This window comes from Dromiciops gliroides, chromosome 3 (genome assembly GCF_019393635.1).
Source record: "Dromiciops gliroides isolate mDroGli1 chromosome 3, mDroGli1.pri, whole genome shotgun sequence".
Lineage (NCBI taxonomy): Eukaryota > Metazoa > Chordata > Mammalia > Microbiotheria > Microbiotheriidae > Dromiciops > Dromiciops gliroides.
Genome location: NC_057863.1, coordinates 608,714,317 through 608,739,284, shown reverse-complemented (window position 1 = coordinate 608,739,284; position 24,968 = coordinate 608,714,317). Strand labels below are relative to the sequence as shown.

The 24,968-nt window shown below is 42.1% G+C and overlaps 1 protein-coding gene across 2 annotated transcripts in view; it reads left to right on the top strand.

The window, feature by feature from the left end:
• The first annotated feature begins 296 nt into the window (after positions 1 to 296).
• The window catches only part of RCAN3 (RCAN family member 3), a 44,551-nt gene continuing 19,879 nt past the window's right edge, over positions 297 to 24,968 (top strand). The window contains exons 1-2 of one of the 2 annotated variants that reach the window (XM_043994195.1): positions 297 to 505; positions 7,146 to 7,397. In XM_043994195.1, the coding sequence (XP_043850130.1) occupies positions 7,203 to 7,397 (195 nt within the window). In that variant the 5' untranslated portion in view covers positions 297 to 505; positions 7,146 to 7,202. Of the gene's footprint in view, positions 506 to 533; positions 653 to 7,145; positions 7,398 to 24,968 lie in introns of those variants that run through there. The other variant, XM_043994196.1, reaches the window with a different exon arrangement.

The window sequence follows — 24,968 nt, the reverse complement described above, 5'->3', positions numbered from 1 at the left end:
AGGGATTGAGAAGGGGAAAGAAAGAAGGGGGAGATGAGGAGGGGGGATAATGAAAGAAGGGGGAACGGGGAGGAGAGAAGAAAAGAGGGGGGAGGGGGGAAGAGAGGCGGGAGAGGAGGGGTCACGAGCGGACGAACGAGGCCTGCGCAGGCGCACCCAGAGCTCCGGGGAGGAGGGGTCGCTTCCTGCTCCCGTCTGGGTCGCGCTCCCGCCTCCTTCCCTCTTCGGGCCTCCCCGGCTCTCCCGAAGGGGGGAGGGGAGAAGATGCTGGGGGGGAGGGGGAACAAGAGGGAGGAGTGAAAGGGGAGCGGGAGCGCGCACGGGCCGCGGGGGCGCGCGGGCGGCCCGTGGCTGCCTCTGGGGCTCCGTGCACTGGCGCCGTCGCCGCCGCCGCCGCCGCCTCTTTTGCTCCCGCTCGGGCTCCGGCTCCCGCCCCGGTTCCGGCCCGGCTCCGGCCCCGCGCCCCCTCCTCCTGCCGGCTCGCCCGCGTCTTCGGGAGTTTGCGGTGAGTCTGACAGCTGCGGCCTCCGGGCCCCGCCCTCCCCTTCGCAGAGCCCCGGGCCCGGCCTGCTGCACCCCCACCCCGAGCCCCCGCTGCTCGTGGAGTGGCGACACGCACGACACCGCGACAGGCGCGCCCTTCTCGTGCTCGGCAAGTGACTTCCCCCGCCAGCCTCAGTTTCCCCTCTCCGTCAGATAATGGGAGTGGCCCCCCATCCCCCTCCAAACCCGCCCCCCATGCTGTGAACCTAAAGTCGCACCCTGCGGGGGGGGGGGCGAGGGAGGGCAGGAAAAGGGGGGGCACCTCCAGCCCCGAGTCCAGGGGAGGGGTCGGCCGCATCTGCAGCCCCGGAGATGCTCTAACCGCCTTCCCGAGCCACCCCTCCCCGTGGTCCCTGGCAGAAAAGATGACCTCCCCCCATCCGGCCAGGTAGTCCCTGCCCAGCAGCTGGCTCGGTGCCATTGTTAGGTTTTGTTGGGCTTTGAAGCCAACTCTAAAACAAGAGCACCACCCCCCAACCGAGTCCCCCTTTTCCCAAGATGCCCAGGTGACAATTGCCTGGCTGAGTCTGTAACTTCTCTAAACTTGTACTACCTGACTCTGGACTTCCTGCTGGGCAGACAGGGCCATGGTGGCCCATGGGCAGGATTCTCTTCTCCTCCAGTGGGGATGGGAGTGAGAGGCCATTTCAGGAGACAGCCTGGAGAAGGCTAGAAAACCCGGCACCTGGGAACCCTGCCCCCCTGGACCCATCTGTAAAATGGGGAATGAGAACACTTAGGCTCATACATGTTACCCATATTGTATCTGTTTGGAGGTACATGTATATCTCTGTATGTCTGTATCCATAAAGCTTTGGAAAGAGAACCCAGCTGGTCACAGATGAGGAAACTGATAAAAGTCATACAAGTTGTAGTAAGTGTTGGAGCCAGAATTTGAACCCAGGTTCAAAGAAAGGGCTGGCTGGTTTTAACTCCTGTTCTCTTCCCAATACATCACAGTACCTGCACTCTGCCTGTCTTATATTGTCAGAAAGGTGCTTGGTAAACCTTAAAGCACCATATAAATGTGATTTTGAAACATCTATACTTGTTCCTTAGTTAAATTAAATGTGAATTCTTTCCCTATAAACACAGCTAATGGTTCCCTCTAATGTCGGACCCAAACTAATTATTTAAAGGGGTAGACTGACAAAACTCTGAAAGAGACCTCAGAATGTAAAGGGTTAGAGAGGCCTTGGAACAGACTATCAGAATCGACTGGGGTTTGGAAAGAGGGGGAGTCAAGGGCCTTTAGGATATAGGATGTTAGAGTCAGAAGGAGGTTTCAAGATCAACTGCCCAAAACAGAAGCCCAGAGAAGTTGTGTTTTCAGCAGGGGATCAAAAAAAAAAAAGTCCTGATTTAGCCTGTATTTATTGCAAATTACCTAAAACAAACTAGTATGGTGCATTCATCTGAGACTAAACTAATTTCAAAGAATATTCCATTCTTGTTTTGTTTTTAGCAGCACAGCTCTTAGGGATATCTACGATCAACTATGTTGCAGTTTGATTCATTACATTGTTAGGCAACATAAGATTAAAAAGCAGCCACTTTTACATGTTTGTGTATCACATCTTTTTGGTTTGGTTTCATTTTGATGAAATCTTTGAAGTGGTCTAGAGATGGTTTTAAGATGTCCTTTGGTGTGAGACCCATAAACCCCAGGGCCCATTCATTCCTTAGCCATGTAGTCAGCTTTATATTTTGTTCTATCACCATCTGCTGACAAAAACCTTGTCATGTTCTTTTGAAAGAGATTCTCAGTGCTTTTTAGGAAAATCATGTTTCCCCCTATCAAGTTTAAAATTGCATTTATGATTTAACATTGGAAGGTGTGAGCTTTCTAGGGGGTAGGGACTGAACCTGTGATTTCATTGGTATGGGGAACTTCCACATGAGAGTTACTTTGTCTATCCCTCAAAGTCTACACCTTCTCTGCCACTTAACTGTTAAGAGACTTGCCCTTAATGCTAAGAGGCTGTGACTTGCCCAGAGTCAGACAGCCAGTATGTATATATGTCAAAAGCACACTTGAACCCAGGTCTTTCTGAACCTGAGTCTGGCTCTTTGTGAGCTTTGTAAGTGGACATTAAATTTGTAGATTGGCTAGAAGAATAGTGTGATATAAAAAACCCCTAGGCACAATTGTCAAGAATAATAATAGTAAGATAAGTTGTAGTAGACAAGAGTTCCTTAAGCCCCGCCCCCCCATCCACCAAAGGGTGGAAATCCCAGGTTTTGAGGACATTTATGTAATTTGCAAAAGGCAGAAAGTTGAGATGGATTCTTCAGTCATTGGAAATGGAAGAAATATTTGGGGGAAATAAACTAGATGTAAGTAAATATCACATCTTTAGAGTCATGTAATTTGAATCTTAAAAGCTTGGTATTTTCCCTCATCTGGTTTGACAATTAATTTTTATATTCCTACGTGGTTCCCCCGTCCAACCAAATAAATCCCTACCCTCATCGACACCGAAGCATGGAACCTCCACAGTTATGACCAATACAGACAATCTGTGTTCGTGGGGTATAGGGACAGCACGAAATCCAATGAAATCCAAAGAAAAGCAGACCTTTTCATTTTTGCCCATAGTGCGAGCTTCTGTCCTCAACAAACCTTTTCCCAGAGCTTCTTAGAAATAGTCAACTTCTGCCAGTAAATGATGAAATGAGGAGGGAGTAGGAGGAGCAGGCAAAAGGCTTGTATAATAAGCAACCTCTGAAGAATCACAAATTGATGATACTTAGTATTTTTGAGGAACGCGGAATGCTGGCAAATCTGTTCAAATGCAGAAGCATCTGTGAGGATTTTTTTCCCCTCATTTTACAGATGGAGAAATTGAGACACAGAAAAGTCAGACAACTTTCCCAAGGTTACCTAGCAAGGGCTTTGTGGAGCTGGAAATAGCAGCCCAGTTTGCAGGTTTATTTGGAAGCCCTTAGAACATACTTAAGAAGGATGATGTGATCCTGGTGAGGGCATTAACTCCATTTGTGTTTTGATGAATTGAGCCAGATTCAGAAGCTTGTTCCTATTAAAAGAATGTGGTCATTTAATCAGTTCCAAATCTACATAACAGTGAGAAATACTGCCCCTTATAAATACTTCAATCGAGGAGGAACCTACCTGATGAGAATAATTTCCCCTAGACAGTATGATGAGATTGTTTGGTGGGCTTTGTGAAGCAGATCCACAGTGTTCCTTGAAAGACTCTCAGGCTTCTCTGGAGGAAGGAATATTGTAACAGGGCAGATCATTCCCCTTGGAGTTCTGTAACTCATTTCATGTGCTCACAAAGAACCATAGATTCCAGTTTGCTAGCTCCAGTTGGCACCGAGGACGCTGTTAACCCCTGATCCATGCAGACCTTTGCTTGTCAAAGCTAGAGGCACAGCTGCTGGCCATTCTGCTGCTAATGCCAGTCATCCTTCCTGAACTGGTGCTTTGAGGGCACAAAATGTTGATGGCAGCTTGGCCTTCTTGGTCATGGTCAGTGAGAGAAAAAGTTGATGGCTCCAGTGGTCCTGGCTTAGCCAGGATTGTTAATGTATGCTGGCCAACCTTGTTTTTATGCCAGTAAGACTGTCATTTCAGCCAGTTGATGTTTTTAGCCTGGTTCAGATTTGGCTACAGTTAGAATGTTGGTGGGAACTTAGGAAAATATTTGACAGTGAGCGCTATCAAAAAATAACTCAGGCAGCTAGGTGGCTCAATGGATAAAGCACCAACCCTGGATTCAGGAGGACCTCAGTTCAAATCCAGCTTCAGACACTTGACATACTAGCTGTATGATCCTGGGCGAGTCACTTAACCCTCATTGCCCCCCCACACACACACACACACACAAAAGCTCAACATTTGAACAAAAAAAATATCTCACATACCTATACGGTGAAAGAACTTATGCCAAGGAATATTTGCATTGCCTTTAATAAGAGAGAGCCGGTTTCTTAATTCCATTATAGCTAAGATGTTCATTACATAATAGTGCAAAATCCTAACTATCTCCCAAGAACTGGCTTAGCTACATTTGGAGAGGCTCATTACCAGAAAGTTAGCCAGCAGGGGAATGTTTTTTCCCCAGCCACAGAAGCTCACAAAGACAATTGACTATATCGTGGGGTAACATAAAATTCATGATTTATAAAGAACTGACTTTATTTTCATACCTTCAGGGATTTGTGTTTTCATCAGTGTAGATTCCTTCTGCAATGTAGATAGCAATCACTTCACAATATAGCCAAGTGTCTTTGTGAGCTTCTATGGCTGGGGTAAAAAAAAAAAAATAATAATCCCCTACTGGCTAACCTTCAGGTAATGACCCTCTACAAATTTAGCTGTCCTTGGTAGATAGGCACATGGTCCATCCCTAAAGCCTAGGCTAGTTGTTGAGACTTCTCAGCCAGACTGGCCATAACCAGGGGTTTTTATGCTAGAGCAAGTACCCCAAACCACTCTGGAAGCAAAAAAGATGAAGCACTCACTCTGATAATTAAGGGAAGGGGGCAGGAAGATCTTAGTTCCCAGTTGAGAATGTTTGCTTTATGGTGGACTTTGGAATAGAGTAAGAACTCACACCACCCCCAAGGTCTTCTTACTAGCTGGATGCTAGGCTTTATTGTTTCTACCCTACTAAAGGAATGTAAGTAGACACCCTTTAAATTTGGTGCCTTGGGACAAAGTACTTGTTGCCCTACCCTAGTTAGGACACTCCAATGAGAGCTTGCATAACCTTCAAGAACTGCAGGTCACCTTTTTGCCATATTGAGACATTGAGTAGGGTAGTTAGCTTTAGCTCCAAATATCCTATTTAAATTTTACTTTGAATTTTATTTGTTTTGTAGTCTAGTTTTTTTTTTTAATGAAGACAGGAGATTTAGGTTTCATTTTGGTCCTGTCCTTTTGCTACTTGTATCATTTAGAGGTATATGTTAATTACCCTTGCAGTGACATCAGTTTCACTGTCAAGACACTAATAATGTCTTTGTTATAATTGGAGTTCAGCCGTAGAACAGCTGTGCGTAGCACAACAAACATGGAACAGAGAGTTCAGAGGAGGCAAATACTCTATGTTCTGTGTATGTGTTAAGTGGGCAGCAATCATTTTAAACCTGTTTGGGGTGGCATAGCAGTCATGCAGCACTTTGAGCCTTGGTACAGTCACTTTAGAAGCCAGTCAAGAAAAGCTCCAGTGGAACTTTGAGCCATTAGGAATAGAGCAGCACTGAGGACAAGTGTTTCCACCATAGTCTTAAAGACAGAAAGGGAGAAAACAGGAAATGAAGGTATCACATCATGAAAATTGGAAAAAAAAATTCAGGTACAGGAAGTACTGTTTCCTGTGTTCTGATTTTTTTTCTTTTGAGGAGTAAGAGGGTGGAACTTTAATTTTCCAATTTTTTAAAAACTTTACTTGATTTAATCACCCCAAATCTGCCTTCTCTTCCCTCTAACCCCACCTTTCTGCTTTTCCAACTGAGAACACAAGAAAGACAAAATGACTTACACACATGTATGGTTGATCAAAACAAATTTCCACATTGGCCATGCCTCCCCACCCCCACCAAAAAAAATCTCTCTCATTCTGCATTCTGAGTCTTTCACTTCTATCAGGAGGTAGGTGGTAGGTTTCATTATTAGTCCCCTGGAATCCTAGTTTGTCACGAAGCACAATTGTGTTCCATCACATCTATACACCATAACTTGTTCATGATGGAACTCTAAAAACAGAAATCTTATCACTGAAAAACAGTTGGCCTCTTTGACGTTAGGTGACCAGCTGTTTAGCACTCCTTCACTCCAGCTAGAATCTGAAAAGCCCTGCCAAAATAATAATACAGTGCTTCCTCTGATGTTTTAAACCTACTTTTTGTTTTGAAAAAGCATACCACTTCAAGAGGTTTAATGTCTCTGAACTTCTTTTATGGAATTCTGGTAGGTAAAAGAGCTGATCCAAGTCTCTTTCGTTTCTCTAGCTACTAGAATTCGGTAATGATGCTTGTTTAAGATTTTATGTTCTCTGGTTTATCTCAGTACTTACGGGAGGTATTTTTAGAATTGGTAATGACTGAGTTCATAGAGAACTTTGCCTTAGTTAACGTCTTTGAAAGGAACTAACTAATTAAGAAAAGGCAGTTGTACCACTAGAGAGCAGCTTTCCAGCTGCAGATGGCAAATTAATGAGTGTGGGCACCTACCAATTTGCCATTTTCAGTGTTGTCAAGAAGTTAAATGAAAAACAAACATGCAGACACAATTATGCTTCATGTTTTCCTCATCACTTTGAGGCAACTTTGCACATTAAAAGTGTCTTTTTGTGTATTTGATTTTTCACACATGCTAGAAAATTGTTTTGACTTTTTCCCCTCATCAGCAATAGCTGATGAAATGTATTGCCTAAGACATCCATATAGAAAAGAAAAAACAATATTGATAGTCTTCAGTTGTAGAAGGTGGAAATTAGTTGATTTAAGGAGGAAGCATGGGGCCCATTCATCTTTTCTGAGTAAAAGTGCTTCAGCTTACGAGTGCCTATCATGGGGGAATGTGCCTCATTGTGCTCTTTGGTCTTATCTCTGCTTTCTTTTTACAACAGGTGCCTTGTTGACATCCTGGAACTTAGAAAAAGGAAGAAATTTGCTCTTAGAGGACAATGCTAAGGGACGCTATGAAATCTTGGAGTGATAGCCAGTCAGACCTCTACAGCAGTGACCAAGAAGAAGAGGAAGAGATGATTTTTGGTGAAAACGAGGATGATTTGGAAGAGATGATGGATTTAAGTGATCTGCCTACCTCACTTTTTGCATGCAGTGTACATGAAACTGTGTTTGAGGTGCAAGAGCAGAAGGTAGGTAAGATATGTGTGTATTAGGATGAGGGATCATTAGTCATAGAATCCTAATTAGATTGGTTATCTTTTTCTCTACTTGGATGGAATATTGGTTATGCTTATATAGAAATGAAAGCAGTCAAGTGATGTAGTAGAGCCCCAGGCCTGGCGTCAGGAACACATTGAATTCGAGTCTAGCCTCAGACACTTACTAGCTGTCTAGCATGACCTTAGGCAAGCCACTTTTTCTCTGTTTGCCTTAGTTTTCTGATTTGTAAAATTGGAATAATAACAGCTCCTCCCTCTTAGGGTTGTTGTGAGAATCAAATAAGATAAGATTTATAAAGTTCTCAGCACAATGCCTGGCATACAGTAAGTGCTACATAAATGCTCACCCCTTTTGCCTTTCCTTCCCACATACAGGGAACTAACTATACAGTGAAATCTAGAGAGGCTGACTGTCTTACAGTAGATGACTTCTGCATTCATAAAATACATGGCCACATAGAAGCTGAGCTGGGGTATGATCAGGGTGTTAGACATTAAGAAGCTCCCCATTCCTCCAAGCTCACCTGCAGCAAGTGTCCATTGAAGCAGAGTCATACATGGCACTTGGATGGCTGCTTTTCAAAGGCTGCTCTGTGGGCCAAGTTTGTTTTTGTTTCTACAGCTTCGTTTTGTTTCTGGGCACAAATTTCCTTTCCATGTTAGAGAAGAGTGACCCTGGGTCATTGACTTAGGGAAGAAATGCACTTTTCCATGACCTGCTGGTTTTGTTTTCTAAAACTCCTTGTGGCTGGTTATCTGCTGGAATCTTAGTGTCTGAGATGTCACTGAAACCTTCTGTAGGCTGGTAGAAGGAGCGCTGGACTGAGGAGCTGGGGGCTTGGGTTTTTCATTTTGGTTGTGTAAGCAGTGGTCTTTGAGCCTCGGTTTCTTCAACTATAAAATGGGAATAATACTTGATGTACAACTTTGTAAACCTTAAAATGTTATATAAATGCGAGTCGTGGGTTCTTCTTCCAGTAAACATTGAAGTGCCTGCTAATGTACATAGGAACAAGGATAGAATTAACTTGATTCTGGTTCATGGTTCCAGAACTGGAAAGGATACTGTAGAATAGGTGAAGTCCAGCACGCCTAGTGCTTTCTTTCCTGAAAGGGTTCTGGGAGTGGCATTCAGCCGTCAGAAGAATGGGGCTCCTGGACAGAATTTCTTCCAAGGTGTGGTCTGGGTTGTGGGCAGGGGGCGGATGGAGGAACTCATCCTGGTTAGAAGCATATGGAGAGGAGAGAATATAAAATATCATGTCACTGGTGGGGCTACCACAGACCCAAAGGGGCTTCTGTCCTCACTGGGGAGGTCATGCCTAATAACCAATCGCAGCCATTATCTATTGAATGAACCCAGCTCAATGTAAGAAAGCATTTCTTAACTGTTAGTGATTTCCACACAAGTTCTCTTCACAGGGGTGGGGTGGGGAGGTAGTTTGTTCTAAGTGGGCCTTGGATAACCACTTGTTGGGGGTGCTGGAGAGAATATTCTCAACCCAACAAAAATGGCTTGGACCACATGCCAACCAAGGTTTCTTCTAACACTGAGATTCTATGACCAGTACTAACCTTAGACTACTTCTGGCAGCAGAACACCAGCAGGAGCCATTCTGAATAATTTTTGCATAAACCAAACAATGTGGCCCATTTACAGAGTAGCTGTGGAACCCTGGGCAAGTCACTTAACCTCTGGTGGCTTCAGTTTCCTCAAATATAAAATGAGGCTAAAAATAGCATCTACTTCCCAGGGTCGTTGTAAAGACCAAATGAGGTAATATCTGTAAATTGCTTAGCACAGTGCCTGGCACACAGTGGGTGCCAAATAAATAATGAATGAATGAATGTACACACACACGCACATATATACACATATATATCTATGATATGTGTATATAGAAATATATGTGCATATACATACACACACACACACACACACACACACACACACACAAAAGCTCTGGCCTGCACAGACCCTGCTGTAGTAGTTGTACTAGCCAGCTGACCCTGAACAGATGGCTCAATAAATAATCCAAAGGAATGTGTGCTGCTGTGATGTAGTGTGCACAGAACAGAGAGTTCTTAACCCGGGGTCCATGAACTTTTTTTTATACTTTGATACCTTTATTTCAATATAATTGTTTTCCTTTGTAATTGTGCACGGTTTTTTTATGCCTTCAAAAACCTTACTCTGAAAAAACAAAACAAAACCTTACTCTGAGAAGGGGCTTCCTGCAATAGGCCTCAGCACACTGCTCAAGGGGTCCATGATACAAAAAAGGTCAGGCATCCTGGCCTAGACTCTCTCTCCTCAAACACTGTGGGGATGAATCTTCTGCTCCTAAGAAATCTACTTCGGCAGGTCTAAAATGTATAGTGTAGCAGAACCTCACTGGTTCATTGGTGTGGGCAGGGAGGTCCATCTGACTTAAGGAAACATCAGCATCGTGGCCTATAAAAGCTGAAATGCTGTTTTAGACTGCTGAGTGTAGTACACAGTGGAAGCGGATGGGAGGGGTGGCTACTAAGAAGCTGGTAAGTAAATTGCAGTTGCATTCTGAAAGGATTATGATTTAAAGGTGGTGGAGACATTTCAAATCTAGTCCTTATGTTTGAAGAAACTGAGGCACAGAGAAGCATCTGTGCACTGATGGATCCATAAACCTCCATGCTCTTTCTTATCCAAGAATTAATTGCTGAAGGAATCCTTAATTTTCTGAGCTGGTCATGGCTTAAAAGCTACTGACTTAGCCTAGATTACCATAAGTTGGAGGCAAATTCTCATACAAAAGAAGATATTTTGAGCTTGTTACACAATAAAAACTATATGGAGTGTGGTAAGATCACCTATTCTGAATGTGATTTTCCTTTAGATGGTCTGGCTAAGTACTCTTCTCTTAGAAGCTGGCTGGAACAAAATGAGAACTCATTTTCCAAATGCCTAAACTCCTCTAGTTTATTATCCTCCTGGAAATAAAAGTAGTCTCAGCATCATTTCCTTGGGTCTCAGTCATGAAAAACTGAAATTCAGTTCAGCCCTATAAACACAACCTTGCTCTCCTCAAGGTAGTTAAGATTCAAAGGTAAAAAGCGTCTTTCCTCAAGGACTTACATCCTCCTGAGGGCTAGCCCATGGATGGAGAAAAGTCAATACGAGACACATCCAGAGGAATATCAAGAAAGGGAAAGAGAACACAGATAGGTGGGAGAGTTAGAAAAGGCTGTGAAGGAGGCAGGCTTGGAAAGGAATCACCTAAGGATTATGTGAGGTAGAAGTGAGGAGGGAGGGCATCCACACGTAGTACAAAGGTGCAGAAGAGGGAGGTAGAATTTATGCTGGCAGAGTGGAGAGTGCATGAGATGGAAAAATAGAAATGGAAAAGCTTGGAAAGATAGAGCTGGACTCTTGAGAGGGCCTCAAATGCCAGACCAAGGGGCTTTTATTCTAGTGATAATAGGGAACCATTGAAGATTTTTTTTGAGTAGGGAGAGGGTAACAGAATAGCAGAATCAGAGTTGGATGGGGCCTCAGTTGCTATCTAGTACAGTCCATTCCCTGAAGTGGGTAGCCTTTTCTCGAAGATCTCCAAAGAATGGGAGCCCCCTGCCACCCATCATTGCTCCCATTTTCTCTGGGGCCAAACAGAATTAAGTCTAACCCCCTTTCCACTCTGGCAGTCCTTCAGATACTTGTACACTGCTATCATAGTCCCCATGAATTTTTTCTTTTGTAGATTAAATATCTCCAGTCCCTCCAACCAGTCCCATGTGACACTGAGTCGACCCTTCCCCATCCTGGTTGTCCTTCTCTAATTTGTCAGTCATTGGTTTAACATAGTCACACCTGAGTTTTAGGAGCAACATTTTAGAGGGGATGGTGGTATTGGGAATGGATTAATAACCATCTGACCTGGTTACTAATTTCTTATACTGTAAGATTTCCCTTCTAGTCTTTATCAGTGCTTGCATTTTCCCCAAAAGTATCCTCCCTGTGAACATTTCTTCCTTCCCCTCACTTAGTCTTGAAATAGAGCTTGGTTATCTTTTTCTGTCTCTGCACCCTCACTGTTTTTTCTCTACTTTGCTAAATTCAGGCGTGATAAATTTGTGCGTGCGTGCATCTGTGTGTGTGTGTGTGTGTGTGTGTGTGTGTGAGTGTGTGTGTGTTTTAAACCAAGTTTAGTACTTTGTTTCCATACTTTAAATAGAAAAGAGAGTTTTGGCAGATTTATTGTAGGAGGAAGCCATGTGCAGTTTCTCATTCATGTAAAAATTATATTCATGAGAACTCTGACCAAGAGGACTTGCCCCTCAATCTGATCTCACAATATTTGTCCATGGAGCAGACTTTCTTTTCAGCAGTTTGGTGGAGATTTATTGGATGGAATGTGTTTTCATCTCCAGTTTAGCATTTTGCAGTTTGAAGAGCCATTTCCTCCCAACAACCTTGGAAGGAAGGCAGTGCGAGTGTCATTATCCCCATTTGAGACAAAGAAATGGAAGCCAAGACACAGGGCAGTCCAGGAGGAAGCCCGGGCTCTCCACACATCACCATGCACGCTTCTGGGGGGTTTGAAGAGCTAGCTACTGGTGCTTAAAGTGCACTGAGACTTTGGGGACACTGTCCAAGCAGACAGGGGTCAGTTCTCAGGTGAGCACAGAGGAGGTGGATAGATGAAGTAGAGAGGGGTCCCCCTCTTCATTCATTTTCTCCTTTTAATATCATGTTTTCTTCTTATTGTTCATCTCTCTCCAACTTGACTTATCTAGTGCTACAGTAACCCCTCTCATCCGCATAAGTGCAGAAGAGATCACATTCTGAACAGTAGAGGCGGGGGATCTGGAGTGCTGTGAAGCATTTTGTTTTCAAAAGGATTTTAGTTTATTCCTGAGTCAAAACGGTTTTTGTCTTTCTAGCCTTCCAACTGTTGGGACAATCGAAACAGGTTTTTACATCCTTCTGAACGTGTTGGTCCAGATTGCACAAGTGCCGTTTGCCTCCAATGGACAGCTATGTACCACAGCGATAATGTTATCTCTATTCTGTTACATATAGGGGAAGTGAATGAAAAACAGCATTGAAAATGTCCTTTATGGTTTGTGTGGGTATGTATGTATGTGTGTGTATACATAATGAATATATGTGTGCATGTTTACATGTACACACATACTGGATTATATGAATGATGGTACATGCTACCATCTTGGTAGCTTTGTTAATGGTACTATATTTTAACATCTTATTTTCTTAATTAGATTTGAAGTCGTCACATGATATAGTTAACTTTAACTCTATCTCAGCCTTTCTTTGAAGTGAGGATAAAATTTAAATCACCTGGATTTTTCCATAAATGTGCAGTTTTGAAGATATTGAGATGACTGTAGAGTAACATGATATAAAATGACACCTGTGGGCATTCAGCATGTATCGTTTGGCACAACCTTTCTTTGCAGAGTTGGCTTTGTGAAGAAATGTATTGTAATTCATATTATTGTCCCTTCACAGAGGCATTTTTGTTGTTGTTGTGAGTGTCTACTGAGAAAAAGAGCTTTCCTCAGAGGCTTAGCCATGCTTTGAATTGTTTCTTCCAGTCATTGCAGCGGGTTTTCATTGAACTATCTCATAATTCACACTTCTGTTGTCTGATTGTCCCTCATTCCTCTGACCAGTGACACTTATTCGTGACATGGCTGGCAAGGATTAGTGATACATCCTGTGGTTACAGAAGAGACATTTCCTCTCTGTGACGCTAAGCAGATCATATAGGGATTGAACATGCAAGATTGACCTTGTTAGTGCCATGCTCTTAATTGACCCAAATCCTTTAGTGTGTCACTCCCCTCCACCATCTTCAGCTTAAGCCTTTTCTAAGCATGAACTTAAACATTTGACTCTATATTTATCACTTGTGCACCTGAATAAGTATGGAGAATAAATATTCTAAATGAAAATCGAGAGAATATGCACACTAAATGAGCTGGCATTTCCGGCTTTAGCTGAATTGTCTCATAGCAAACAGATCCTGGGCTTGAACCAGAAGGTTCAGGTTTCCACTGGGCCACTTAGTAGCAGTACCACCTGGGACAAGTCACTAAAACCTCTCCTTGTATTGGAAATGGAGATGCTTACGCCATCTGCTTTGTGGGATGGTCGTATGAGTATTATTGAAATGTGAGCTTTTACTAGCATAAGAACAGAGTTCTTAAATGATTTTAATGCTGTCTTCAATCTCTCCTCAATATCTGATACCTCTGTGATTTCCTTGATGTGAGCATTACAGTGGTGCAGATTCCTCCCCATCCATGTCTGCCGGTTCGGTGGAACCTTTGTCCATGTCTTTAAGTTCTCTCCATGGGGCCCTCCCAACATGCTGGGGACCTTTTTGACTTCCTTTCTCATTGTGTGGATACATTGGAACACACAGACTATCAGCTGGCTCTTGTGCCCTCCATGACCATACCATCATTTTTTCCAGCTATACATGTTGCCAATGACATCTTTTACATCAGTGGTGTCAAACTCAAATAGAAGCAGGGACCACTGATCCATTCCTAAGGGACCCATAGTCACTTCCACTGTGCTACAACAAGGCGTTAGGGTAGGACGCCATTCTATTGGAATTAAGATCCTTAGATGAAAGTCACTTATTTTTTACTTTGGTGACTGAGGAGGTATAAAGGAAAGGATAGTTATGTCCTACAGTAATTTTTTTTTGCATTTTTTTTATTTATTTATTTTTCCCGTTACATGTAAAGATAGTTCTCAACTTTTATTTATACAAACTTTCCAATTTCAGATTTTTCTCCCTCCCTCCACCCCTTCCCCCCTCCCCTAGACAGCAGGTAATCTGATATAGATTATATATATACACATAATAACATTAATCCTATTTCTGCATTAGTCATGTTATAAGAGAAAAATCAGAGCAATGATGAAAAACCTCAAAATAGAAAAACATCAGCACCAAAAACAAAAGAAATAGTATGGTTCATTCAGCATCTGTACTCCACAGTTCTTTTTTTTTTTTTCCCCCTGTATTTGGAGATCCTCTTCTATCATGAGTTCCCTGGAACTCTTCTGTGCCATTGCATTGGTGAGAAGAATATAGTCCATCACAGTAGATCAACACTCAATGTTGATGATACTGTGCACAATGTTCTTCTGGTTCTGCTCATCTCACTCATCATCAGCCCACGCAAGACCCTCCAGGTTTCTCTGAACTCCTCCTGCTCATTGTTTCTTACAGCACAATAGTATTCCATTGTATTCTTATACCACAACTTGTCCAGCCATTCCCCAATTGATGGGCATCCCCTCAACTTTCAATTCCTTGCCACCACATAAAGAGCAACTATAAATATTTTTGTACATGTGGGTCCCTTTCCCCTTTCCATGATCTCTTTGGGAAAAAGACCCCAAAGTGGTATTGCTGGGTCAAAGGGTATGCACAGCTTTATCGCCCTTTGGGCATAATTCCAAATTGCTCTCCAGAATGGTTGGATCAGTTCATAGCTCCACCAACAATGCATTAGTGTTCCAATTTTCCCACAGCTTCTCCAACATTTATTATTTTCCTTTTTTGTCATTTTAGCCAATCTGATAGGTGTCAGGTGGTACCTCAGAGTTGTTTTAATTTGCATCTCTCTAATCAATAGTGATTTAGAGAATTTTTTCATATGGGAATAGATAGCTTTGGTTTCTTCATCAGAAAACTGCCTGTTCATATCCTTTGACCATTTCTCAATTGGGGAATGACTTGGATTCTTATAAATTTGATTTAGTTCCCTATATATTTTAGGGATGAGACCTTTATCAGAAGTACTGGCCACAAAAATTGTTTCCCAGCTTTCTGCCTCCCTTCTAATTTTGGATGCATTGCTTCTGTTTGTACAAAAAATTTTTAATTTAATGTAATAAAAATCATCCATTTTGCATTTTATAATATACTCTATCTCTTGTTTGGTCATAAACTGTTTTCCTTTCCAAAGATCTGATAGGTAGACTATTCCTTTCTCTCCTAATTTACCTATGGTATCACCTCTTATGTCTAAATTGTGTATCCATTTTGACCTTATTTTAGTATAAGGTGTCAGATGTTGGTCTATGCCTAATTTCTGCCATACTATCTTCCAGTTTTCCCAGCAGTTTTTGTCAAATACTGAGTTCCTATCCCAGAAGCTGGAGTCTTTGGGTTTATCAAACACTACATTACTAGTGTCATTTACTATTGGGTTTCCTGTGCCTAGCCTATTCCATTGATCTACCACTCTATTTCTTTCTTTCTTTTTTTTTTTTTTTAGTGAGGCAATTGGGGTTAAGTGACTTGCCTAGGGTCACACAGCTAGTAAGTGTTAAGTGTCTGAGGCCGGATTTGAACTCAGGTCCTCCTGAATCCAGGGCCAGTGCTCTATCCACTGCGCCACCTAGCTGCCCCTACCACTCTATTTCTTAGCCAGTACCAGATAGTTTTGATGACTGCCACTTTATAGTTTGGGTTTTTTTTTTTTTTTTTAGTGAGGCAATTGGGGTTAAGTGACTTCCCCAGGGTCACACAGCTAGTAAGTGTTAAGTGTCTGAGGCCGGACCCGAACTCAGGTCCTCCTGACTCCAGGGCCGGTGCTCTATCCACTGCGCCACCTAGCTGCCCCCTGACTGCTGCTTTATAGTAAAGCTCCAGGTTTGGTACCACTAACCCACCTTCCTTTGAATTTTTTTTCATTATTTCCTTGGATATTCTTGATTTTTTGTTTTTCCAGATGAATTTTGTTATTATTTTTTCTAGCTCTATAAAATAATTTTTAGGTAGTCTGATTGGTATGGCACTGAATAAGTAAATTAATTTAGGCAGTATTGTCATTTTTACTATATTAGCTCTGCCTATCCATGAGCAATTGATATCTTTCCAATTATTTAGATCTGATTTGATTTGTGTGAAGAGTGTTTGGTAGTTGTGTTCATAGAGTTCCTGGGTTTGTCTTGGCAAGTAGACTCCCAAGTATTTTATATTATCTACTATTAATTTAAATGGAATTTCTCTTTTTATCTCTTGCTGCTGGACTTTGTTGGTCATGTATAGAGATGCTGATGATTTATGTGGATTTATTTTATATCCTGCTACTTTGCTAAAGTTGTTAATTGTTTCAAGTAATTTTTGAGTTGATTCTCTGGGATTCTTTAAGTATACCATCATATCATCTGCAAAGAGTGATAGTTTTGTTTTCTCCTTGCCTGTTCTAATTCCTTTAATTCCTTTCTCTTCTCTGATTGCTAAAGCTAACATTTCTAGGACAATATTAAATAATAGGGGTGATAATGGACATCCCTGTTTCACCCCTGATCTTATTGGGAAGGCCTCTAATTTATCTCCATTGCATATAATACTTGCTGATGGCTTTAGGTAGATACTGTTTATTATTCTAAGGAAAGCTCCACCTATTCCTAAACTCTCTAGTGTTTTTATTAGGAATGGGTGCTGTATTTTGTCAAAAGCTTTCTCTGCATCTATTGAGATAATCATATGATTTTGGTTGGTTTTCTTATTGATGTGGTTGATTATGTTAATAGTTTTCCTAATGTTGAACCAGCCCTGCATTCCTGGTATAAATCCCACCTGGTCATAGTATATTATTCTGGTGATCACTTGCTGTAACCTCCTTGCTAATATCTTATTTAAGATTTTAGCATCAATATTCATTAGGGAAATTGGTCTATAATTTTCTTTCTCTGTTTTGGCTTTGCCTGGTTTTGGTATCACCACCATATTTGTGTCATAAAACGAATTTGGTAGAACTCCTTCTTCACCTATTTTTCCAAATAATTTGTATAATATTGGAATTAATTGTTCTTTAAATGTTTGGTAAAATTCACCCATAAACCCATCTGGCCCTGGGGATTTTTTCTTAGGGAGTTCATTAATGGCTTGTTCAATTTCTTTTTCTAATATGGGTTTATTTAAGGATTTTATTTCCTCTTCAGTTAACCTGGGCAGTTTGCATTTTTGTAGATATTCATCCGTTTCATTTAGATTGTCAAATTTATTGGCATACAGTTGGGCAAAATAATTCCTAATTATTGATTTAATTTCCACTTCATTGGTGTTAACATCATCCTTCTCATTTTTGATACTGGTGATTTGGTTTTCTTCTTTCTTTTTTTAAATCAAATTAACCAATATTTTATCTATTTTATTGGTTTTTTCATAAAACCAGCTCTTGGTTTTATTGATTAATTCTATAGTTTTTTTGCTTTCAATCTTATTAATTTCACCTTTAATTTTCAGGATCTCTAGTTTAGTATCTAATTGGGGATTTCTAATGTGTTCTTTTTCTAGCTTTTTAAGTTGTATGCCCAATTCATTAATCTCCTCTCTCTTTTTTATTCATGTAAGCATTTGGAGCTATAAATTTATGTTGTCTCATTATTGTCATTCTCTTGGATATAGTTATTGATTGTTTCTGTGATTTGTTGTTTGGCCCATTCATTCTTTAGAATGATATTATTTAGTTTCCAATTGATTTTCATTCTACTTTTCCCGGGCTCTTTCTTACATGTAATTTTTATTGCATCATGATCTGAGAAGGATGCATTTACTATTTCTGCCTTTCTACATTTGACTATGATGTTTTTGTGCCCTAATACATGGTCAATTTTTGAAAATGTGCCATGTACTGCTGAGAAAAAGGTACATTCCTTTCTATCCCCATTCAATTTTCTCCAGACATCTATCATGTCTAACTTTTCTAGTAATCTATTCACCTCTTTCACTTCTTTCTTATTTATTTTTTGGCTAGATTTATCTAATTCTGAGAGGGGGAGATTCAGATCCCCCACTAGTATAGTATTACTGTCTAATTCCTCTTGTAACTCATTTAACTTCTCCTCTAAGAACTTGGATGCTATACCACTTGGCGCATACATATTTGATATTGATATTACTTCATTATCTATAGTACCTTTTAGCAAGATGTAATTTCCTTCCTTATCTCTTTTAATGAGATCTATTTTTGCCTGCGCTTTGTCTGAGATAAGGATTGCTACCCCTGCTTTTTTTACTTTAGCTGAAGCATAATATATTCTGCTCTAGCCTTTTTACCTTTACTCTGTGTGTATCTCTCTGCTTCAAATGTGTTTCTTGTAAACAGCATATTGTAGGATTCTGGTTTTTAATCCACTCTGCAATTCGCTTCCGTTTTATAGCAGAGTTCATCCCATTCACATTCACAGTTATTATTACTGACTGTCTATTCCACTCCATTTTATTTACCCCCTTTGTACTTTTCCCCTCTTCTTTCACCCTATTCCTCCTCATCAATGTTTTACTTCTTACCCCTGCCTCCCCCAATCTGTCCTCCCTTTTTATCACCCCCCTCTCTTTTCTTTCCCCTTTTATCCCTTGCTTTTGTCCTCCCTTCTATCAGTCCCCAACTTCCCCTTCCCCTTTTGCTTCCCTAAAGAATGCGCTAAGTTTCTTTATCCTAATGAACGTATATGTTATTCCCTCTTTGAGTCAAATCTAATGAGATTAGGGTTGAAACAATGTTCACCCCTCCTTTCTTTCCCTCTATTGTAATAGGATTTTTTTTCACCTCTTCATATGATATAATTCATCCCATTCCACCTCCCCTTTCCTCTCCTCCCCATAGACTCCCTTTTTAACCCCTTAATTTTTTTTATATCATCATATCAAAGACAATTTATATTTATAACCTCTGTGTAAACTCCTTCTCTCTGCCCAAATACATTTACAATTCTTAAGAGTTATAAGTATTATCTTCCCATGTAGGGATATAAGCAGTTTAACCTAATTGAGTAACCTTTTTTTTCCCCCCTCTGTTTACCTTTTTAAACTTCTCTTGAGTCTTGTATGTTGAGATCGAATTTTCTATTCAGTTCTGGTCTTTTCGTCAGGAAAGATTGAAAGTCTCCAATGTCATTAAATGTCCATCTTTTCCCCTGAAAGAGAATGCACATTTTTGCTGGGTAATAGATTCTTGGCCGCAATCCAAGCTCCTTTGCCTTCCGGAATATCATATTCCAAGCCTTGCGGTCCTTTAATGTTGAAGCTGCCAGGTCCTGAGCAATCCTGACTGTGGCTCGATGATATTTAAATTGCCTCTTTCTGGCTGCTTGGAGTATTTTCTCCTTCACCTGATAATTCTGGAATTGGGTTACAATATTCCTTGGGGTTTTCTTTTTGGGGTCTCTTTCAGGAGGTGATCGGTACATTCTTTCAATGATGATTTTATCCTCTGATTCTATAATATCAGGGCAGTTCTCCTTAATAATTTCCTGGAATATGGTGTCTAGATTCTTTTTCTGGTCGTGGCTTTCAGGCAGACCAATGATTCTCAAATTGTCTCTCCTGGATCTGTTTTCCAGATCAGTTGTCTTTCCAATGAGGTATTTCACATTTTCTTCTGTTTTTTCATTCTTTTGATTCTGCTTGACTGATTCTTGGTGTCTCATGGATTCCTTATCTTCCAACTAACCAATTTTAATTTTTAAGGCATTGTTTTCTTCAGTGAGATTATGCACCTTTTTTTTCCATTTGGCCAAGTGAATTTTTTAAGGCATTGTTTTCTTCAATGAGATTATGCACCTTTTTTTCCATTTGGCCCAATGAATTTTTTAAGGCATTGTTTTCTTCAGTGAAATTATGCTTTTTTTTTCTTCATTTGGCCAGTCAATTTTTGTGCTTCCTTTTCCAAGCTGCTGATTCTTTTTTCATAGTTTTCTTGTTTTGCTTTCATTTCTCTCCCCATTTTTTCTTCTGCCTTTCTCAATTGATTTTTAAGATCCTTTTTGAGCTCTTCCAGGAAGGCTTTTTGTTCTTAAGACCAATTCACCTTCCCTCATGAGGCTTCAGATGTAGGCAATTTGAGGGTATTGTCCTCATCTGAGTTTGCGCTGGCTTCTTCCCTATTGATACAGAAGCTCTCAATGGAGAGGGCTCTTTTTTGCTTCTTACTCATTATTGCAGCTTATTTATTTATTTTTTAAGTTGAGGTCTGCTCTGGGGGCACCAGGGTCCCTGTTTTGGGCTTCTTGTGCAGGGGTATAGGTGCTGTGTGACCGGCTTTTTACTCTGAGGTCTTTATAGTGTGTGCAGTTTGCCCCCCTCCACTTCCTGTCTGAGCGCTCGGCCAGGCGCCCGATCCCACCTGACCCGTTCGTGGCCCTCCCTGCCGGTGCAGTAGGTTTTTCCACTGTCCTTCTTGGCCACCAGATTTTTGAGCCAGGTTCCAGGGGCCTCAGTTGTTCAGCTGTGGCCTGCAGCTCCTGCATATTTTCCCCCACCCCCTCAGAGCTGGGCTGCTGCCCTGCGCTGGGCCTCCCTTTTGCCTGTCAGACTGACCTTTTCCTGAAGTCTTCTAAATTATCTCTGGTTGGAAGACTGTGTCTCTCTGTCTCTTTGCAGGTTCTGTAGTTTCAGAATCCGTCCAGAGGCTTGATTTAATGTTCTTTTTGAGGGAACAGAAGGAGAGCTCAGGCAGCTTGCTGCTTCCTCTCCACCATCTTGGCTCCGCCCCTGTCCTACAGTATTTTGAAAAAAAAATTAATAGGAGTTAGTTAGCTGCAGGATTGAACATAATCTCATAGAATCAGAGATTTATAGAACTGGAAAAGAACCGTGGACATCCTCCTGGGTAATATCCCTACACTCCCTCAGTTTACAGATGAGGAAGTTAAAGGCCCAGAGAGAATCTCATAGTTAAAAAGGACCTCAGTAAAAATCTAGTAAAACTCTGGGGGGGCATCTAGGTGGCACAGTGGATAGAGCACCGGCCCTGGAGTCAGGAATACCTGAGTTCAAATCCGGCCTCAGACACTTAACACTTACTAGCTGTGTGACCCTGGGCAAGTCACTTAACCCCAATTGCCTCACTAAAAAATTAAAAAAAAAAAAATTAAAAAAAAAAACTCTGGGGGGCAGCTAGGTGGCGCAGTGAATAAGGCACTGGCTCTGCATTCAGAAGGACCAGAGTTCACTGTGTGACCCTGGGCAAGTCACTTAACCCTCATTGCCCTAAAAAAAACCCAACAATCTAGTAAAACTCTGTACCTGGAAGAAGATCTGTCTTACATCATCCCTGACAACTGGCCTAAAGACTTCAAATGTGTGTGTTGGTGGGGGGTTGGGGCGGGTGGGGGGAAGGGGGGGGAAGATTGTACTACTTCCTGAAAGTGCCTCTTCTACTTTGAGATTATTCTAATTGTTAGAAAGATTCTCCTTCCATCGAGCCTAAATTTGCATTTTTTTACAATTTGTAGAGGCTATTTGCAATAAGCTCCCCTCTCTCCCCTGTCCTACATCTCAAAATCCCAAGATGTCACCACCACCACCCCCTCCCCCCACCCCGCCCCATTCTTACCTAGTTTACTCCAGTCTCTGATGGAGGGGCAGCTCTTTGCCTCAACAAGGTCAGCCCTGTTGCATGCATCCTTGAGCCCATTCCCTTCTGTCTCCTCTGGTAGATCTCCCCTTTCTATGATTTCCTTCCTTGCTCTTTTCAGACCTGCTGGGGTCATCCCCATTCTTAAAAATCCTCAGTTGACACTACCATTCCCTCAAGCTTGCCTCCCTTTCACAGCCACACTCCTGGAGAAAGCTCTCTGCCCTCCTGGTCTCCATCTCATTCCTCAGGCCTTTGCATTCTGACCTCTGACCTCATCTCTCTGCCCACACTGCTCTTTCCAAAATTAACAAGGACTGCTTAATTATCAAACCCTTCTTCATTTATTTTCTCTTTTTCCTGAATTTTCATGACTCTGCTTCCTCTTAGTTCTTCAACCTTTCCGAGTAGTCCTTGGTCTCCTTTGCTAATTTGTCATCCCCATCCTACCCCCTAACTGTGTCCCCTGAGGCTGCATCCTGGGCCTTATTCTTTGTCTAATCTTGTTGGCTCCGATCATCATTTCAATACAAATGACTTGTAAATCCATATACTACCCAGCCCAGCTGCCTCTTGGCTATTTACAACAAGGCATCTTTTTTTTTTTTTTTTTTTTTAGTGAGGCAATTGGTGTGAAGTGACTTGCCCAGGGTCACAAAGTATTAAGTGTCTGAGGCCGGATTTGAACTCAGGTAATCCTGACTCCAGGGCCAATGCTCTATCCACTGTGCCACCTAGCTGCCCCACAACAAGGCATCTTAGAGGAACCTCAAATTCAGTGTGCCAAAGACAGAACTCATTTTCTTGCTCTTCGATTTCTAATTGCTCTCCCAGTTCTTTCCCTTTTCCCAATTGATCTCCATTCTTTCCCTTCTCCATTCCATCCTCCCCACAGCTACCAAGGTGCTTTTCCTAAAGCCTAGGTTCTGATCAGTAAATCCCAATGGTGCCCTACTTCCCCTAGAATCAAGTTCAAGCTCCTCACAACCTGGCCCCCAGCAACCTTTCCCATCTTGTTGCACCTTATTCTCCTTGCAGTGGGAGCAGTACCCTAATCCTTCCACCAATGCAGGTTAGGTCAGTTTTTCTTGAAAAGTTTTAAGACATTCCTCAAGATTTAGTTGGCTCAGAGGGCTCTTACTCATCTCCTGAGTAGAAAACAGCCATGAGGAGAGGAAGGGACTCCCTGAGGCCTGGCTGGTGGCCCCGCTAAATCAGCTCAAGGGGTTAGAAATGCCTCCTCTTGTGGGATAGTCTTCTTAAGCCATGGCTAAGATATCAAACTTAAACTACTGAGGTACTAGCCTGAGTCAGGCCTAGCCCAGAACAACCCTGCATATATTTGGTGGTCTAGTCTAGTAGTTCTCAAACTTTCTAGTCTCAGATCATTTTATATTCTTAAAAATTATTAAGGGACACCCCTCCTTGGAGGCAGCTAGGTGGCACAGTAGATAAAGCACCCGCCCTGGATTCAGGAGGACCTGAGTACCTGAGTTCAAATGCGGCCTCAGATACTTGATACTTACTAGCTGTGTGACCCTGGGCAAGTCACTTAACCCTCATTGCCCTGCAAAAAAAAAAAAAAGGAACCCCCCCCCTACCCCCTCCTCCCAAAGGCTCTTGTTTATGTGGGTTTTAGCTATCTATGTTTCCCATATTCAAAATTAAAATGATTTCTTGGATCCCCTGAAAGGATCTCAGGGACCCCTTGAGGTTCCCTAAGTGCCCTTTGAGAATGATTAGCCTGGCATTCTTGCTGTTCTCCATGCGTGACCTTATAGCCCCTGTCTCTGTGGCTTTGGGCCTCAGGCCTGAGGTGCACCCTTCCACCCTCGTCTCAGCCTCCCTAGCTTCTTTCACAGCTGTGTTCAAACACCACCTTCAGCATGAAACCCTTCCTGCCCATTTCACACCCAGCCCCCAAATCACCCTCAGCATAGTTGGGGTAGATTTTGTATGCACTTCTTCTGTCCAGGTTGGCTCCTTGAGGGCCTGGACCTTGGCATTTTGGTCTTTCTAGCTCCAGCACCTAACATAGGGCTCTCCAGGTCTGAGGCAAAATGTTCCATTTGTTTGTTGGCAAGGAAACAGGAGATAGTACTGTAGGTCAGAAAGGTGGGTGCCAGAGTCTAAAATGCCCCAAACAGAGAATAGCGCCATTCGGACAGCTTAATCCTGCAATGTGGATGCATAAGGTTTAGAAATCTTGAGATGCTGGGGGAGGGGGGAGAAACTGAAATCTACAAACTTCTACCTTCCACATGCTTTCCATCAATGGAAGGAAAATGCTAACTGATACACTACTCCCTGCTGGGAGTAGGAAACAGATAAAGGAGAACCCAGTGGTCAAGAGGAAACCGGGGACTGTAACTTTTTTTTTCCAATAGATCCTGGAACAAGTGGTTCTGTGCATATCAAGCACAGCACCCCTCTCAACACCGGGGACCCCTGAAATGGTCAGGTCTACTGCCTTAGGATACTGGGGGAAGCTGTGAAATTTGTGAACCTCCTATTCCTTAGAGTACCCCGACACGGCAGGTGCATCTTTTTTACTGGCAAAGCAAAGGAATGGAGAGCAATCTGTTCCCTTATGTTGTGCTTCACTAGCTTGATAGACTTCCTTGCCTCTCCTTGTGGAAGTGGGGATAAGAGAGGAGGAGGAAGGAGCAGGGTCACTTCAACATGGTGAAAAAATAGCACCATTGGGTGACTACTGGTGCCCATCCAATCTGGGATTTCTGGCTTCCCTGAGTTTGGTATTTTGTACTGGCTTGCATTCCCTCTGATGGGGGACGTTGTTGGTGTTCTCCGACAAGAGGAGACATTGCTTGTCTTTTTAGGAGTTGACTTGATGGTGTAGACAATTGAAGTTATTTTTAACCTCTGTTCTGGATGACCTGGAGAACTTTTCTTTAGATAATAACAAGACTGATTCTCAAGTTGCATAATAAAGTATGTGATTTCCTGTAGACGTTCCATTGGCAAAAGGTGTTTTCCCACAAGCATCACTGAAAGAGTATAGCCGTTAAAATTACAGTCATCCCTTGGCGTTCTTGGTTGGGTAATCTGTGGGTTGGCCATCAATAATTAAATAGTAATTTGGGGAGCTTTGCTGCATGTGAAGAAAAACCACAGACAACATGC